At 35.7% G+C, this 20,431-nt stretch overlaps 1 protein-coding gene across 12 annotated transcripts in view; it reads left to right on the top strand.

The window, feature by feature from the left end:
* Positions 1-20,431, top strand: part of Rbfox1 (RNA-binding Fox protein 1) — a 289,153-nt gene that overhangs the window by 247,402 nt on the left and 21,320 nt on the right. For 10 of the 12 annotated variants that reach the window (XM_067350444.1, XM_067350445.1, XM_067350441.1 and 7 more), the window contains one exon: positions 4,119-4,272. The exons of the other annotated variants lie outside the window; for them this stretch is intronic. In XM_067350444.1, the coding sequence (XP_067206545.1) occupies positions 4,119-4,272 (154 nt within the window). The remainder of the gene's footprint in view (positions 1-4,118; positions 4,273-20,431) is intronic. 12 annotated transcript variants of the gene reach the window in all.

Here is a 20,431-nt window from a genome sequence, read left to right as displayed (position 1 = left end):
CCGCAAAACCACCACCCCGAATGCTCCGCCATGGTTGTTGCATTGATGCTAGTTTTTGGACGAACACGTTTTCCTCCTTCCTTCTTTTTATACGTATATATACATGTCGTTTCCTCCTTAGGGCACGCATATATGTCGATGTTTTTTCGCCTGATTAGTCAATCCTTCAGCTGTTTAGGGAGTTCTCGTTTCGGGCGAGAGTCGATTTGTGGCCGGAAACAATCGCATGGATTTCTGCTAGCTGTTTTCCATTAAATTCCAAAATCAATTCAAACTCAACACATAAAATTCATAATGAATCGACGATTTTTTTCATTATTTCGATATAACAATAATAATATATTAAAATTTGAAAAGTTTAGAAATTTTTAAAAAAATATTGTCGACGGTTACTCCGTGAAGAAATAAAACAGTCGAAACATACGAAATGAAAACACTCGAGTTCGAACAATATTTCAGATGGAGAGCTAATATTTAATTCGTAGGCTTATTGGTTTCCGATTAAATTATTCGTATTTCCATACGATAGCGCGGAATTTACAACACACGGTTTGACGGCAAAGTTCCGCTATCGCGAAAATTATACCGATTGATGCGCGTGAAATGTAGTATAATTTCAAATGGCAAACAGTTCGATTAAACTTGCAACAGCGTTATTCAACGTTTTCATTGTACACGAGTGTAATCTCTCGGTTCTTTGGTGGACGCGTTATCGTTGGAAGCGTATTTCCATAAATTTGAATTTCCTCCGGGCTGGCGGCGCATCGGGCGATCTGCCACCGCGTGCGCAGTCGATTAATTAATAGCCGTTAATTGGCGTGTCACGCGCACTCGTAAAATTCGGCCGAAGACAGCGGTTCGTTCTGGTCCGACTGGCTTTTAAATTCGCATTTGGGATGAATCGATTGTGGTCGGCCGTGCGCGTAACGAAGTCGGAGTATCAAGCACCCAAAACGGTTTTCGAAAATGTGCCATCTCTGATTTAAAGTGAAAAAAGAAAAATTAATGTGAATGTTGTCGATATTATAGAAACACTAGCAATGCGGATAATTCTGCGCCACAGATCACGCGAGCCTGCAGGAAAATGGAGTCTGCGATTGCGGTTTGTGTAACACACGGTCCCATTATAAACCACCCTCTTCTTTTTGGAATGCGCCTGCTATTTCTGCATCACGCTCTTGACCCGCCTTTAGATAACCGGCGATCGAGCCGACTATTAACCACCCACGTCGTGTTGATCGTGTTAACTTTCGTTTGGTTTGCGCTAACATTCACGCGCGTTACATGCACAGTAGGTAGTTGTCTGTTGAGGATGCTGTTGATGTGCCGCTCGTATACGATTGAACCCACTAGCCTAACAACAGTGCATACATCTATTATACCTTGTGTATAATTTTTATTATTAACACTTTGAAGAGATATAAATTTGTGATTATTTTATTCATATAAGAAAGTATACGTAAAATAATTTTATTTTACTTCCAAATCGTCTGCTCTTCTATAGAAGTAGAAATAAGAGCATGTTCTGCAAAAAGATTTCGTAAAAAATTTTGTTTAGCTACTTGATTTTGTGCGGAGAAATTAAGCATATATTTTCGTGATACAAAGAAAGCACTAATTGGAGTGAACAAATTTTGAATGCACTTGAAAATATTTCTAAGAAACAAAAAAACAATTACAAGTAAAATAACCACTTTTTAACGAATATTCATTCTCTTCAAGGTGAATATTATTCAAAGCGAATTGTATAAATGAGAGAAAGCACTTGTTGAATCGCTCAGCAGCTGATCCGAACGAGATGACTTGGTGCCGATGAAAAGGTAGGCAGTTTTTATTGCTCCGTCTTGGACCAACCGAAGATAAAAAGGCTTCTTCACTGAATTTGTTTTTCCGACTTTTTTTTCTCCCTTGTCGAGAATCTGTCGATAACTCAACGTCATTTGTCGTCTCCGTCAGAACAACGGGTATTCATTAAAGTCAACATCCATCCATCAAGGTTACCTATTCGTAATCGATCTTTCAGAGTCATATCATCTATCAGCGCTAAAAACATAAATTAAGAAATATTTCAAAATTACAATCTGCCACGATAGCCCGATAAATTATTGGCCACATTATCTGGAAAATTGCAACCGTTGTTTAGTGATATCGATAAACCGATTTAGGTGATTTTACCATTTTTGCAATATCAACATTCTGTTTATATTTCTGCAATAACTGCAATATTTTTGCAATTTCGAGAAGTATCTCAGCATTTCTGAAAAATATTAAACCGTCATCCAACTGCAAGTGTATTCCTAATCAAGGAGCTTTATCTTCTTGCTTCCGATATGTTTCTTCGTTACTTTCGCAAATTTCGGTTTTTCATCGTTTTGCAATGCGCAAGTGTGTAATAATAGTTTTTTTCTTGCTCTGAAAATACAGAGGTCGATTAATATTTCCACAACCTCGTCGAAATTCAGCAAGCGAAGCTCGCTGCCGCGAATTTGAAATGCATAACTGACGGCAAGAAAGCCCAGGCAGCCGCGTTGTGCATCGTCAGCTCCCCCGGATCTGCGCATCGCGCGCCGTGGCCTTTCTTCCCTCTTTCGAAGTCGAGCGTCGATCATGCAACCGCGGTTGCTCCGCAATGTGGACGGATCGAGTCGACATTCACGTCGTCAACCATTCAGCTTCATCGCGAAAATATTCCTTTCGGAACTTCCGCATAGAGACGAAGCAAATAGACGATCGTCCTTGCAAAATATCCTGTATTGGCATTGCCTATTTCGCGATCTTCGCACCTCTCCTTTTCATCGCCTTCTCGATTTCGTCAGATGTTCGCGAAAATCTCGGTTTTTCATCAGCCGAATACAGTCGACGCAGCCGCCAACACTGCTCTTCGAGGCATTGACGATTTTGAATCGCGAGCACGACGAGCACTGCCGCTTTAAAACGTGCGAATGCGCTACGCGCGGAAATCAGTCGTCTATTTATGTCGAAAGAAACTGCGGCAGAAACTCGTTCCGATGATAAAAATTGATCGACTTGCGAAAGAATATTTTCTTCGGAATGAACTTTGTTTCCCGAAGTTGCAGCCATTTCTTCCGCTTCAAGTCACTCCTGAGTGTCAACCGCAGGCAGTGCAGAGACGATGGTTTCTCTATTTTCGGTTCTCCAAAGTCGATCGCTTCGCATTTCTCTATCCTCGCCACTTTCTCTTTTTCTTTTTTCGCCGTCGGCTTGTGTTTTTCGCGTTTGTATTTACTTCTCGAGCACAATCTCTTAAAGTCAATTCTTGACAAAAGAGTAAAATTTTCTGCTCGTGCTACAGTTTTCTCACGTCAAAGGCAGAAGTCAAATATGTTTGTCGATGAATCGTGCTTGTTTTTTGCATTAAAAGTCAGGGATCTCTTATTCCATCTATAAATTATCGTTTCCTTTCTTTCTTAAAGCGTTCATTGTATGTACATTTCAAAAGTATTAAATTTTATCATAAATTTTTTGATAAAATTTAATTCGATTTTTGATAATAAAAATTGAGAGAACTTGACGGACTTCTTAATTAACTAAATTTTTGAAATATAGACGAAAAACGAAATCTTATTTCTTAAAAATCTGTACGAAAGAGAATATAAATCTTGTCCATAAAATACATTTCATATATATTTAGTTAAAAAATAAAGAAAGTAAATTTTTATCTGCCAAGAAATGCTATCGTTGAAATTTGAAATCATGAAGGTGCGATAGTTCACGGATGGAAAAGGGAAATTCAATCAAATAATTTTAGACCGATTTCGCGCTACGAGTTTGTCGAATTAATTGGTCAGTGAATAAGAATTTTTCGGAACGCGTCGGAAAATTTTTATCCCGCCAAATTCCCCGTTCAACGGTGAATTTTCGAAACGCTCGAAACCAACTCCCAAGCGGAATACCGCCCTTTTATTTATCGACGGATCGAAATGAAGCCGGGCGAAACCCCCGTCTCGCTGTGGCTGTCGACGTGCGCCGCGGTTCCCCGAAGTGCAACCTGGCGTCCTGATGATGCGATGGCCGATAGCGACGTATAAGACCTCCCCGAGGTAGGCGACCTTTGCGTGTAATTGGCATGTGCGCGCGTATCGCGTGTGTTGTTCCAGCCGCGGCACTTAGAGGAGTCGCCATACAGCGCGGCCGAGTTGGAGCGGCGAGAGCAGCATTCCCGACTGGTGCAGCCGCACTAGCCCTAGCCAGGAATCCTGGGCCACTCGCAGCCGCAGCTGCGGCCACGGCCTTGCATCCCTTCGCACCCACGTAAGTATCGGCCCGGTCCGGCGTCCCGGTCAGGGTCGAATTTTACTAAAGGCTGGTAAAAGTATTCCTGTGTCTCGGCGATATTTCTCGTCAAATTGCAATTGAAATTGTGTGCGATATTTTTCAATAATTTAAAATCAAATAATTGCAAATGATTGAAAAATATTGCTTGCAGTCATGGCGGAGTTGTGTGATTTTATATTTATTGGCGATTGCTTTGTGTCGTGGCTTTTGATAAGATGAAATATCGTTAGCTGACTGAAAACGTTATTAAACGGAGCATGTACTTCTATCAGGAATACTTTTACACGATCGAGGTCGGCCGCCTCGGAAACGTTTTTTTTTATCTGTATTGTCGCTTGTTTTGTATTTTGATGTCCTGTTTCTCTGAAATCACGCTTGCAGTGAGTAAAAGGAGCGTACCTCGAAAAATTCTTCTACGAAACTTTCGCTCGCCGAACGCGACCGTGTGATGTAACGGCGATAATTAATTTACGCGAGTGTGCGTGCGTCTCGAAAGACTTTTTCGCGGGGAGTTTTTTTCTTGTTTAACGGTCGATACTTTACATAGTTAGCGTGATTTATATGCCGCTGGTTTTTTTATGCGATAAAGTTTCGCTTAACGACCGCAAACCGGCGATTGAAACGTTAAACTCTTGAATTAATCTTGTTGTTTACTTTCGATACAATGTACGCGATATCGCCACGCTTGGATCTAATCTAATCGAGAAGTTTTCATCTTAATCATTAAGTTAATCGTTAATATCATCTGAATCATTAAGGCTTTTATCTCAATCATTAAACACAAATTCGAATCTCATTAAGTGCTTCCAGCAAACAACAACTCATCACGCTCGGATTTATCGAGCTTGTTTGCTTATTTTTTTCTTTTTAATTTCAATTATATATCTAAATTTTAATTTCTCGCAATAAAGTAATTATTGTTAGCGCGGAATCGTTTTAATGATTCGCAGCTCGAGATAAAGTTCAATTAAATTATATTGCGAACGAATGATGAAATATCATCGAGCACGCGCTCTATCCACGTCACTCGATCGCGCGTCGAAGATCATCGAGCGACATCGAGACCGATCGGGGAAGCGCCGAAATTACTCACTGCAACGAGTTTGCACGCGCCGCTCGTTAAAGGCTTCGCCTGTCAGTCTCACTGCATCTGCACGACATCCATCTCCCCTCCCCCCTCCCCCCCCCTCCTCTCCTCCCGCCAAACTCACATCCTGGCAAACACCGATCCGCAGCCCCGTACACAATGCGGATTATAATTTGCGGGAGAGCGCTCGCGGCTCTCGCTCGTCTCCCGCTAAATAGAAAACTTAGGAGAAGCGAAGAAAATGAAGGACGCCCGATTACTTTTCCGCCAGGAACACAGGTGGGAGAAAAAAAGCCCGTGAGATATACGATTTGGGACTGCGCTCCGACTGATTAGGAATTAAAAGCGCGGCCGTCGGATCAGCGCGGATTATCACGTCGCGGTGATCGCGCGCGCGCGCGCGCCTTTTTTTTTATCCCTCCGAATTCAAAAATCGTTGTAGGATATAGATCCTCTTTTTTTTTTTTTCATACCTTTATGTCATCCCCGGATTTTCAGGAGCAAGCATTCGCGTCAATCGTTCGTTCATTTTAACGTTTCGGAATTGGACGCGGCATTGGCAGGAATGAAAAATTTGAATGCGGACGAAAATCAATCTTTGAAGCCCGTTACACCGATGCACGCGCCAGCCGCGAAATCGGATTTGTCAAATCCAATATCTGCATACGTGTACGTTATGCATTTTAATTTAACGCTCGTGTCGTTTCATTTGTAAATGCAAATTATTAATCCGCAAAACGGACACGGAAAAGGAGGCGACGTCGCGTATTATCTTTCATTCAACGTAATATCGTTGCAGGACGTTAAAGGATTTTTTTCTACAATCAATGCAGAATATTGTATTTCGCGAAGTATAACTTCTCGAATTTAAGGTTGGAAAATCAGTCAGGTATAAATGGTATTTATTCTGTTCGATTTCGTTGGACTGTAGTGTTTTCTTTATTTCGATGATTCTCAGTATTTGCTAAACTGGAAATGACGTCACCGTTTATATTGCCAGCGAGCTCTTTCGTCTTGGGCAGCAGTACGCTTGCCCGACGAAAGCAGTGCGCGACGAAAGTTTCCGACACTATAATCGTTCGAAATTTCATAAGTTAAATTATAGTTAATTCAGTGAAGTTACCGCCACAATAGAAGATAATTTGGATTTAAATCATAATGGAGCACTCGAGAGCCTTTTAACGTCACGTTTACCGAATTTATAAAAATTAAATACAGCGGCGTATTTTCAATTCATAACGTTGCAAAAGAGTTGCGGCGCGATGATAAAAGGCACATCCTAATAATAATGTACGCCAAAAATTTTCAACTTGAGAACAGTTTGAAACTGATGAGTTAAATCATAAGTGAATTCAGATAACATCGCGATAGAAGACACGTCGTAAATAGCATCATAATGGAAAATAATAATCAATGTTTTAATTTTGTATTTCGACACATGCGAGACATACGCGCAGTGTATCTTATCGCTAGATGCAATCCTCACAACGCAAGAATATTGTATTCATTGCTCTTTGCTGAGAGGCCTTTGCCACAAGCGCATATGTTCCAAATAGTAAATTCACATATTATATTTTACAGCGGGGTGTACGCATATTTATGCATTTTAGAACCTTTTTTCTAAGAATTGTTCGGAAGTATCAATTAAATATTCTACTGACATTTTGTATACTTACCAGCAGTTTGAAAATATTATCTCAACGTTCTGCAGATAGCTTAAATCCGTTTTTTCCGACAAGAGCGTTGAAAATTTCTGCCGCGAGAATAGTTTGACAGTGATGACTTGAATTACAGTGAATAAGTTGACGCTACGATAGAAGATAATTCTTATTGAGGTGGACAGAATCATCTTTTTTTTTTTCAAGCTTCAAGAATTTCATGAAATGCGCGAGGTGTACGCATTATATAGATCCAATTCTTACAGCGTAAAAGCGTTGTAAGCGATGCTCTTTCCTCGAAAGCCTCTACCGCAGCCGCATATTTAGCATATCACATTACAATATGCAACACAAAATATACCGAACTACTGTGTGAAAACATTTCTTAAGAATCGCTCGAAAATATTCTGCCGAAATCCCACGTTACGAACTTACCCGGCAAATTCATAAATATTATCGTTCTAAAGATCACTTTAGTCCATTCTTCCGACACAAGCAGTGCGCTTCGGAAATTTTTAACACGATCTCGCGATTGTTTTCATAAACATTTTAGTGTGTTTAATGTGAAAATGGCCTCTGAAGAGCCTGATAATTATTCGATGGAAGAAATTATGGACATGTACGCGGTGTATATTTTGAATGGATCGGACGATAATGCAGCGAGTGAGATGTACGCTTTACTTTTTCCTTTTAGACGATTGTCACAGCCGCATGTATATCGCAACGCGTATCACTTCTACATGCGATATATGATGTTAATATATCTTCAGCGTCAAGGATTTATCTAAATTTCTCTCACCTAAAGAAAATATATACACAGCATTCGTATAGAGAACGCTTACACCACAATACAACTATACATAAAAAGATCTCGTTGAAAGCCTATTCAATTGAATAACATAGCAACATATCTACAGCATCATCGACGTATCACAATTAGGATTCATCTTAAAGTTATCGAGTTCTATCGAGGTCTTAAAAATTTGCTGACTTTTTCTATACATTTTCGAAACGTTCAAGAAATCGCTGTAGGTCGTTTGTTCTGCAGAAATGCGGCAATGCGCGTCGCAAACTGTCGCGGCAGTTTTACGGTTTTACGGTAGTTTGAAATAATAAGTCAATTCATATTTTTAGTGAAAGACATTCTCGAAGCACTTTTTTAATTTCACAGACGAAGAAATTATATATGAAAGAAATATTTGTACGGTGTTCGTTACATAAATATGGTGCACGAATAATAAGTATTTTTGTTCGGGAACTTTTCTTTATAGAATTCGCATTTTATAAAATCAAGTTTTTTCGAATTTTTAAATGAGATTATTACTTATATATTGAAATTAAATAGGTTTTTAATGATGTAAAATAAGTTATTTAAAAAGTCATTAATTAATTGCATTATACTTTCGAGAAAATATAAAACAATTAGACTTTTCCTTAACATAAGTTATGCTCCTTTCGCATAAAACAAATTTTTTGCGCAGTTGTAAGAAATCAATTTTTTTTTTTTCTGCAAAATGAGATTATGTTATGGGAAAAATTTTCTAATATTATTCTTCACCAAACCAACGTTATTTAATATATTGGATTTACTGAACAAGCTTTATGTTTAATATTTCAATAATTAAATTAAAAAATTCAAAGTTCTTTCAATATGTAAGTAATGACTTGTAACACACGTTTGTGTTAAATAATTTTTGATATATAAATAAGAGCTGGTATGCCTTATTGTTTATTTTATTAATATTATATCGAAGACTGATATCCGAAAATTTATTTCGTTTCTTTATACTTTTGCAATTCTATAAATAGGCTTTCAAATAGGTTTTGCTTTGACGTGAATAAGGCCGCTTGAAAATTTCGACATGACATCGTAATAAAATATTCAAGCAATTTATTTATTTTTTTTTTTAATAAAAATTAAAATTTTTATCCCGATAAATGTTTGCTGTAACTTTGGGACGTTCATATCACCACATTTCATCTGGGTATATAAATCTTGCGAGAAAAAAATTCAGTTCTTCAAACCATAGGAAACGAAGTTAAGCAAATTTGGATAAAGCGAATATTTACATTTTTATTTTCTTCATTATTTTTATACATTTTATACATGTCTAAAAAATTATTACATGTTACAAAATATATAACCAGATATATATGCCACACGTATTTATATTTTAATATTTTTTCTCTTTCTCTCTCTCTTTTTAAATCTTCTATTTAATGCAAAATATATTGAACATTTAATGGAAAAAAACTTTCTACAATTTTTCATTTTCAGAATTGGCATCAGTTTCTTATATCACTTTTTTTTGTAAAAATACTTTAAAACCACAGTATTTTGCGAGTGTGTAATAATATTTCAACAAGCGCGTATACTCGGCGGTATTTTTTAACTTTTTTTTTAAAGAATTTTTTTATAGATTATTTTATAGATTATTTTATACCAGAAATAAATTTTTAATATTATTCTCGATTGAATATAATGTTGTTTAATACATTAAATTTGTTGAACGAGCATTATTAAAAATTAAAAGTTTTTTTTAATGGAAACTAATGGTTATACACAGCCTTATATTTTCATAATTCTCGATATATAAACTAGGATCAATATGATCATACTGTTTATCTCATGTCAGCGTGTCAGGAGCTCATATACACTTGCGCTGTGTACATATTTTCATAAGATTCTAGAAATTGCTTCAGTTCATTGTTCCGACATAAGCAGTATACATCGAAATCATCTCGATTCGAATTGATACGAATTTATTCATAGTTTATATTTAAAGTGATAATGAATTTTTGCGAGACTACAATAACGAAAAGTGGTAAAACTATGGAGGAAATATTTCAATCTTACTCAATAGAAGAAATATATCACATTATGTATGCTCTAAAGGATGCTAAATTAAATTTTACTCGAGCAATGCAACTATACAAAAGCCGTTTTTGTAAAAAAAAAATTGCCACGTCGGTGGGAATTTGTGACAATATATTCGTTGTTGATGCTAGATTTCGTGAATAATGACTTAGAAAAGAAACTCAATACGATTTTTAAAATACATAGTCAAACCAATTTTGACAGTGCCAACGTTTATGTATATATATTTCTCTTCATTATTTTTGGTTTGTTTAATTCAAGTTGTGCTTACATTTGACAAAACCAGATACATACGTCGCGCGTGGGCGATAATACTCTGTTACTTTTCTCGTCAATGTAAAATCGAAACAGTACACGGAGTGAGGGGAGTAATTCGTATCTCATCAAACCGATGATCTTTTTTTTCTTTATTCTTTTGAAACGAGATTATTACTTGTCCAAGTTAAATAGAGTTTTAACAACGATCTGTTCAATGAGAAAGATAATATTTAAGTGAACTACTCGAAAAACTAATTCCATTGAATACTTCCGAGCAGATGCAATATAAACCAATCAACTTTTTCCTTGGCGTAATTTATGGTCCTTGTGTATAAAATAAACTTAGTTCGCGCAGTCGCGGAAAATAAAGTTCATCGCCTCTATCATCCTGCGTTATTCTGGAAAGCGGGAGATTATCTTATATCGGAACTTTCCCATATTATTCTTGACCGAATGCAGAAATGTTCAAAGCGCGAGGCCTATTAAATTAGCATTATTCATTATTAATTGAAAAAATTAAAAGGTTTCTCTTTTTTTTCAATACGAGGCAGCAGATTTTGACACAAAATTATTATTTTCTATTTGAATAAACTCTTAACAATGATTTATCAAAGAGTGAGTTACACGAGACTAACTTTATATCGAATATTTTTTAACAGATGTAATAATATGAAGCAGTAATATGACGCGGTTGGTGTTTCAATTTATCTGTGTACAAAGTAAAAGGAACATGACCTCAAAGTTTACCTGATGGTTCCATGTCGCGGCTTCATGTACTGGCTTTTTGATTATGTTTCCGTAACGTCCTAGAAATTCGTACAGTCGTATCCGTCGTTTCGATAAAAGCAGTACGTGTCAAGCATCAATACGATATTACACTAGCAATTAATTTTTTTTGTAGTGGACAGTGTGTTCAAATATGTTCGATAGCAAAGAATTGGCAATGAAGATTTTCGATTTATGGTCTCTTTACACCAAGAATAAAATCATGGATATAACAGACATGTACAAGCATGTAGAAAAAACACGCATAAGGCGAGAAAGAAATACGCGGTGTGTTTTCCTCAGCGCCACTTGCCAGAACGATGGATATTTTACTTCATGTATAACTACATCGGCGTTCTTTTGTTTTACGAAATTTATAACACGAGACTGAATATGATATAAAACGTGACAGCTTCTACAAACGCACGAATTTATGAACATTCCTAAAATAAAATTGTTCTATGTTCTCGATATTTCTCGATTGAATGCTACATCAAATACGCAGTGTACATAATGTGCGTTGTGCATTCAAGACGTTAAAATGAAAAACTAACAATTGAACGTAAAATAACAATTTTTAATACAATTTTGTCTATCGATAATTATTGATAAATTAGACGTAGCATAAGTTTCACTGTGTTTATCTAACTTTTTATCTTGTCACGATCTCACTTGTGAACTTTTCGATTCTGTTTGTATATATTTCTATAATATTGCCGAAATCGCTTCAGTTTGCTGCTTCAACAAGAACAGTGTGCGTGAACAGTGTGACAATTTCGCGATAATTCGAGTATGCATGACTTGAATCCTTGTGATGATATATTTTTATTGCGCATTAGACATTATGTTCCCGCACTTGATTCTTTCACGTACAACGAAATGATCAGTATGCATTTAATGTACGTTTGTGCTGGATTGAACGCTGAATTGGCAAGACAGTTGTACAGAGACTTTTATCCTACTAGAAATTTGCCAGATCAAACGCTATTCACTACGCTGCATAATCAGTTCGTGGAGTTTGTTTTTTCCGTCCTAAATCAGAACACATCTTCTTCATTTTCTGCTAACTAGTTTCATATCGAATATTCTCGAACAGATGTAATACGAAGCAGTTGACTTTCTTCGGGATGTAAGTGGTCCTCGCGCATAAAACAAGTTTTATTTGCGCAGTCGCACGGAAAATAAAGCTCACGACTTTTCTCAAGCGAGATTATCTTATTCCACGGAAGAATTTTCAGTGTTACTCTTGACCGAACGCGATATTCAATACACAGTGTATCGAACATGCGTTGTGCATTCGAACTATGAAATTGGAGGATCAATAGTTGAAGTAAGTTTTTAATTTAATGCGACTTTGTCTCTCAATAATTGTCAGTATACACGCAAATTTCGTTTATTTGATTTGTTATTCTGTTGTGACCTTATAAGCGAATTTTTCGATTCTCTTCGTATATATTTTCGTAAAATTGTAGAAATCGCTTTAGTCGCCTCGGGAACAATAGTGCGCGTGAAGAATTTCCGAAACAGATCCGCGATAATTTATATTTGAGTATGTATCTATTTAATCTAGCCAACGGTTTGTTTCTGACACTTCTTCGAAATGAAATTCCAGTGTTTCATGTTTATATGTACGAAGAAATAAGGGATATGCATGTAATGTACATTTGTGCTGCAATGAACTCTCAATGGGCAAGACTTTTGTACCAGCATTTTTTTCCTCATAGACGTTTGCCCGACCAAAGCCTCTTCACTCTACTGCACAATCGTTTTGTGCGGTTTGTTTTATTCTGCCGTTACGAAGACGCCGATCCTTCCCCTTCGCTTCCTCTTGCGGATCTTTACAACCGTCAGACTTAGCCTCGCTTCGAAGGAAGATTTTAACACATACGACTAAACGAATGCGAATTGAGCATTTATGTACTTTTTATTATATATTTTGGTACGTTAAATTCAGACTGAAAGTGATAACACTTTGTTTTTCAATTTTCTTTTAATCTTTAACAATGCATTATCAAAATACAGCGCGAATTGGGATCCCGTAAATTTACTATACAACAAATATTCAAACCAGGATTCACAGATAAATTTTTTTTTTTTTTTATCATGTCTAATACAAAAGTCATTCTTGCATTTCACGGAATATTGTAAGCCAGTATGCATATCGTGAACGAGTAACAATACTTTCTCTTGCAAATTCCTTTTTCTTTGTCAATGCATAATCAAAATAGAACGCGAATTTGCATTTTATAAAGCCAACAAGCTTCTTTTCCTCCGGTCTTTTAAAACAAGATTATTACTTACTCAAGTTAAATAGACTTTTAACAACGATCTCTTCAACGGGGAGGATAAAATGGGAACGAACTACTCATAAAACTAATTCCATTGCGAATACTTCTGAGCAGATGTAATGTAAAGGAGACTACTTCTTTTCTTCGCGTAATTTGTAATCCTTACGTATAAAACAAACTTTATTCACGTAGTCACGGAGAACAAAGTTTATCGCCTGCAATGTCTCCTATTATTTTGCGAAAGCAAAATTAGCTTTGCAAATTCGAGAAATATGTTCAAAGTTACTCCAGACGGGAAACGATAATGTTTAATACACAAGGTATTAAAGTTTTAAGCATCATTAAATTTAAAATTCTTCAAATATAAAATTACAATTTCTAATACAACTACGTGATTCAATGTACACATGAAAGCTATAATGTAGCTGCTCGCGTTCTGTAGCTTGTGTATCGTGTCATTGAATGTGTACTAATCTATGTACAAACATTCTGATTATCTTGACATATTGTCGTAATGATCTAGAAATCGCTTCAGTTTTATTCGGTGGTGAAAGCAGTGTGCGTCCAAAATTTTCTATTCTGCGATAATTTTATATTTAAAGTGATGACGGAACAAACAGAAACGCAGCAAAATCAGTTGAAATATCTCGTAAAATATTTTCAATATACAATTGAAGACCTTGATTACATGCTTAGTGTGCTAAAGTTACATAATAATAACGTGATTGTTGCAACACAACACGCTCCGGTTCTTCCTTCTGATCCAAACCGTAGACCAACGCTTCAAGAAATGATTTTTTTAGCTAACTTTGCACATAAATATCTATCTTTTCCTTTACCTACTGTCGACTTTTAATTAAGCTTATCAACTATTTGGTCTTCGGAAGTGTGGCAAATTAAACTAAATTAAATCGGATCGAATAAATATTTTTTGACATATTATTGACAAATTCACCTCAGAAATTGCGCCCACGTTTTACGATGCAGCCCCAACGTGGAAATATTGTACAAGTGAAAATACCTCATCTCCAAGTATTTTTCCATTTACGGCATTGTGTAATGAAAGTAGGACACAAATTCGCATTCTACAAAGGTAACAGAGTTTTTTTCCATTCTTTTAAAGCAAATCGTAATCTGCGCTGTTTATCGGCTCTATTGACCATTATTATTTTATAAAGCGGGATTATCATACTCGAGAAACATATATACTCAATGTTTTACTCTCAACCGAACACAATATTATTTAATACGAGAAATATTAAACGAGTCTGATACATTAGAAGATAAAACGAAAGAAGTTACTCCAGACGGGAAACGATAATGTTTAATACACAAGGTATTAAAGTTTTAAGCATCATTAAATTTAAAATTCTCCAAATATGAAATTACAATTTCTAATACAGCTTCATGATTCAATGTACACATGAAAGCTATAATGTAACTGCTCGCGTTTCGTAGCTTGTGTATCGTGTCATTGAATGTGTACTAATTTATGTATAAACATTCTGATTATCTGGATATATTGTCGTTATGGTCTAGAAATCGCTTCAGTTTTATTCGGTGGCGAAAGCAGTGCGCGTCCAAAATTTTCTATACTATTCTGCGATAATTTTATATTTAAAGTAGTGATGGCGCCAAATCCAAGAAATCGGGTTAATCAGCGCATGTATCTCAGTGAGGCTCTTCGTTGTACATATGACGACATTTGTTACATGCTTTTTGTGCTAAAATATTATAATAATCGCGTGATTCTTGCAACACAACACGCTCCGGTTCTTCCTTCTGATCTAAACCGTAGACCAACGCTTCAAGAAATGATTTTTTTAGCTAACTTTGCACATAAATATCTATCTTTTCCTTTACCTACTGTCGACTTTTAATTAAGCTTATCAACTATTTGGTCTTCGGAAGTGTGGCAAATTAAACTAAATTAAATCGGATCGAATAAATATTTTTTGACATATTATTGACAAATTCACCTCAGAAATTGCGCCCACGTTTTACGATGCAGCCCCAACGTGGAAATATTGTACAAGTGAAAATACCTCATCTCCAAGTATTTTTCCATTTACGGCATTGTGTAATGAAAGTAGGACACAAATTCGCATTCTACAAAGGTAACAGAGTTTTTTTCCATTCTTTTAAAGCAAATCGTAATCTGCGCTGTTTATCGGCTCTATTGACCATTATTATTTTATAAAGCGGGATTATCATACTCGAGAAACATATATACTCAATGTTTTACTCTCAACCGAACACAATATTATTTAATACGAGAAATATTAAACGAGTCTGATACATTAGAAGATAAAACGAAAGAAGTTACTCCAGACGGGAAACGATAATCTTTAATACACAAGGTATTAAAGTTTTAAGCATCATTAAATTTAAAATTCTCCAAATATGAAATTACAATTTCTAATACAGCTTCATGATTCAATGTACACATGAAAGCTATAATGTAACTGCTCGCGTTCCGTAGCTCGTGTATCGTGTCATTGAATGTGTACTAATTTATGTATAAACATTCTGATTATCTGGATATATTGTCGTTATGGTCTAGAAATCGCTTCAGTTTTATTCGGTGGCGAAAGCAGTGCGCGTCCAAAATTTTCTATACTATTCTGCGATAATTTTATATTTAAAGTAGTGATGGCGCCAAATCCAAGAAATCAGGTTAATCAGCGCATGTATCTCAGTGAGGCTCTTCGTTGTACATATGACGACATTTGTTGCATGCTTTTTGTGCTAAAATATTATAATAATCGCGTGATTCTTGCAACACAAAACTATCCGTTTATTTTTCCTAATAACCAACGTAGACCAACGCTTCAAGAAATGACTTTTTTAGCTCGCTATAGATATAATGTTCTATCTGCTTTTTTACCTACTTTCGAATAATTAAGCTTATCAACCATTTGGTCTTCGGAAGTGTGGAAGATTAAACTAAATTAAATCGGACCGAATAAATATTTTTTGACATATTATTGACAAATTCACCTCAGAAATTGCGCCCACGTTTTACGATGCAGCCTCAACGTGGAAATATTGTACAAGTGAAAATACCTCATCTCCAAGTATTTTTCCATTTGCGGCATTGTGTAATGAAAGTAGGACACGAATTCGCATTTTACAAAGGTAACAGAGTTTTTTCCACTTTTTTAAAGCAAATCGTAATCTGCGCTGTTTATCGGCTCTATTGACCATTATTATTTTATAAAGCGGGATTATCATATTCGAGAAACATATATACCGAATGTTTCACTCTCAACCGAACACAATATTATTTAATACGAGAAGTATTAAACGAGTCTGATACATTTGAACAGCGCTCGGAATTAGTTGCACATTTCGGACCGATTCAGGAGACGACGTCTCCTGTTCCTCCACTACCACCCGGCCGCTGGCGGCCGAGCCGCCGATAGCTCTGGTTCAGGAGCGTTTTATATTAGAAATAGGCTGGATTGTTTAGGCATCTCTCAGGAAATCGTAACATTTTCTTCACTACATAAATAATGTTTATTTTCATTAATACATAATATATATATATATTTAATTATTAACGAAAATAAACATTATTTATGTAGCAAAGAAAATGTTACTATTTTCTGAGAGATGCTTCAACAACCCAGCCTTATTCCTTATATAAAACGCTCCTGCGTCAGAGCTATCGGCGGCTCGGCCGCCAGCGGCCGGGCGACAATGGGGGAACAGGAGGCGTCGTCTCCTGAATCGGCCCGAAATATGCAACTAATTCCGAGCGCTGCATTAGAAGATAAAACGAAAGAAGTTACTCTAGACGGGAAACGATAATGTTTAATACACAAAGTATTAAAGTTTTAAGCATCATTAAATTTAAAATTTTTCAAATATAAAATTACAATTTCTAATACAGCTTCGTGATTCAATGTACACATGAAAGCTATAATGTAACTGCTCGCGTTCCGTAGCTCGTGTATCGTGTCATTGAATGTGTACTAATCTATGTACAAACATTCTGATTATCTGGATATATTGTCGTTATGATCTAGAAATCGCTTCAGTTTCATTCGGTGGCGAAAGCAGTGCGCGTCCAAAATTTTTGAAACTATTCTGCGATAATTTTATATTTAAAGTAATGGCGCAAAATCAAAGAAATTCGGGTAATTATTCCGTGTATCTTAGTGAGATTATTCGTTGTACATTTAACGACATTTGTAACATGCTTTTGATGCTACGAGCATCTAATAATTGCGTGCATCTTGCAATAAGAAACTATTCGGATTGTTTTCCTAACCAACGTATACCAACGTTTCAAGAAATGGCTTTTTTAGCTTACTATTTAAATATTACTTCACATTTTCCTGTACCTAATTGATTGGAATAATTAAGCTTATCAACCATTTGGTCTTCGGAAGTGTGGAAGATAAAATTAAATTAAATCGGATCGAATGAATATTTTTTGACATATTGACAAATTCACCTCAGAAATTGCGCCCACGTTTTACAATGCAGCCTCAACGTGGAAATATTGTACAAGTGAAAATACCTCATTTCCAAGATATCTTTCCATTTATGGCATTGTGTAATGAAACTAGGACACGAATTCGCATTTTACAAAGGTAACAGAGTTTTTTTCCACTCTTTTAAAGCAAATCGTAATCTGCGCTGGTTATCGGCTCTATTGACCATTATTATTTTATAAAGCGGGATTATCATATTCGAGAAACATATATACCCAATGTTTCTCTCTCAACCGAACACAATATTATTTAATACGAGAAATATTAAACGAGTCTGATACATTAGAAGATAAAACGAAAGAAGTTACTCTAGACGGGAAACGATAATGTTTAATACACAAGGTATCAAAGTTTAAAGCATCATTAAATTTAAAATTCTTTAAATATGAAATTACAATTTCTAATACAGCTTCGTGATTCAATGTACACATGAAAGCTATAATGTAGCTGCTCGCGTTCTGTAGCTCGTGTATCGTGTCATTGAATGTGTACTAATCTATGTACAAACATTCTGATTATCTGGATATATTGTCGTTATGATCTAGAAATCGCTTCAGTTTCTTTCGGTGGCGAAAGCAGTGCGCATCCAAAATTTTCGAAACTATTCTACGATAATTTTATATTTAAAGTGATGGCGCAAAATCCATATTGGTATAGTCAGTACATGTGTCTTAGTGAGATTCTTAATTGTACATATGAAGACATTAGTTGCATGCTTTTTATGCTACGCCGATCTAATAATTACGTGAATCATGCAATAAATAACTATTCGATTTATTTTTATAACCTACATACACCAACGGTTTCAGAAATGGTTTTTTTAGCTTATTATTTACATTTTACTTTAAATCTTCCTTTACCTACTGTTGAATAATTAAGCTTATCAATCATTTGGTCTTTGGAAGTCTGAAAAATTAAAGTCAATTAAGTCGCATCGAATGAATATTTTTTTGACATAATAAAAATTCACCTCAGAAATTGCGCCCACGTTTTACGATGCAGCCTCAACGTGGAAATATTGTACAAGTGAAAATACCTCATCTCCAAGATATTTTTCTATTTACGACATTGTGTAATGAAAGTAGAACACGAATTCGCATTTTACAAAGGTAACAGAGTTTTTTTCCACTCTTTTAAAGCAAATCGTAATCTGCGCTGTTTATCGGCTCTATTGACCATTATTATTTTATAAAGCGGGATTATCATATTCGAGAAACATATATACCCAATGTTTCTCTCTCAACCGAACACAATATTATTTAATACGAGAAATATTAAACGAGTCTGATACATTAGAAGATAAAACGAAAGAAGTTACTCTAGACGGGAAACGATAATGTTTAATACACAAGGTATCAAAGTTTAAAGCATCATTAAATTTAAAATTCTTCAAATATGAAATTACAATTTCTAATACAGCTTCGTGATTTAATGTACACATGAAAGCTATAATGTAGCTGCTCGCGTTCTGTAGCTCGTGTATCGTGTCATTGAATGTGTACTAATCTATGTACAAACATTCTGATTATCTGGATGTATTATCGTTATGATCTAGAAATCGCTTCAGTTTCTTTCGGTGGCGAAAGCAGTGCGCGTCCAAAATTTTCGAAACTATTCTGCGATAATTTTATATTTAAAGTGATGGCGCAAAATTCATATTTGTATAGTCAGTACATGTATCTTAGTAGGAGTCTTCATTATACATATGACGAAATTAGTTGCATGCTTTTAATGCTACGCCAATTTAATAATAACGTGATTCGTGCAACAGTAACCTATCCACATTGTTTTTGCAATAACCGACCTGTAACGATTCAAACAATGACTTTTTTAGCTCACTTTGCATATACTTTTTTAAATTTTCCTGTACCTACTTTCAACTATTAATTAAGCTTATCAATCATTTGGTCTTCGGAAGTCTGAAAAATTAAACTCAATTAATTCGCATCGAATGAATATTTTTTTGACATAATAAAAATTCACCTTAGAAATTGCGCCCACGTTTTACGATGCCTCAACGTGGAAATATTGTACAAGTGAAAATACCTCATCTTCAAGATATTTTTCCATTTACGACATTGTGTAATGAAAGTAGGACACGAATTCGCATTCTACAAAGGTAACAGAGTTTTTTTCCATTCTTTTAAAGCAAATCGTAATCTGCGCTGTTTATCGGCTCTATTGACCATTATTATTTTATAAAGCGGGATTATCATATTCGAGAAACATATATATCCAATGTTTTTCTCTCAACCGAACACAATATTATTTAATACGAGAAATATTAAACGAGTCTGATACATTGGGAGATTAAACGATTATATCGGAAGATTAAACGAAAGTGAAGTAACAGTTTGTAACACAGTTTTCAATAATTCTCGATGTACGCGCGGAGAGCTAGCGCGATCGCTCGTTGTGTATATCGCGCGTTATCCTACCAAATGTGTATCGTCCTTCGTAACGCTAGTTGTGTGTATATATCTTGTAACGTCTAGAAGTCGCGTCAGTTCGTTAGTTACAGCCAAGACAAGAGCAGTGCGCGTCGGAAATTTCTAATACGACTTCGCGACAGTTTATATTTCGAATTGAAATGGAAGTTGCTCATTATTATACTTATATGAATTACGGACTATTTTCCGACGTTATTAGTTTGATATTGGAAAATAGATTCAACATTTATGAGGCCAGACGAATGTACG

The sequence above is a fragment of the Linepithema humile genome, chromosome 2, assembly GCF_040581485.1.
Source record: "Linepithema humile isolate Giens D197 chromosome 2, Lhum_UNIL_v1.0, whole genome shotgun sequence".
Lineage (NCBI taxonomy): Eukaryota > Metazoa > Arthropoda > Insecta > Hymenoptera > Formicidae > Linepithema > Linepithema humile.
The sequence above is the reverse complement of the archived record's forward strand: the minus strand, read 5'-3'. Positions and strand labels throughout refer to the sequence as shown.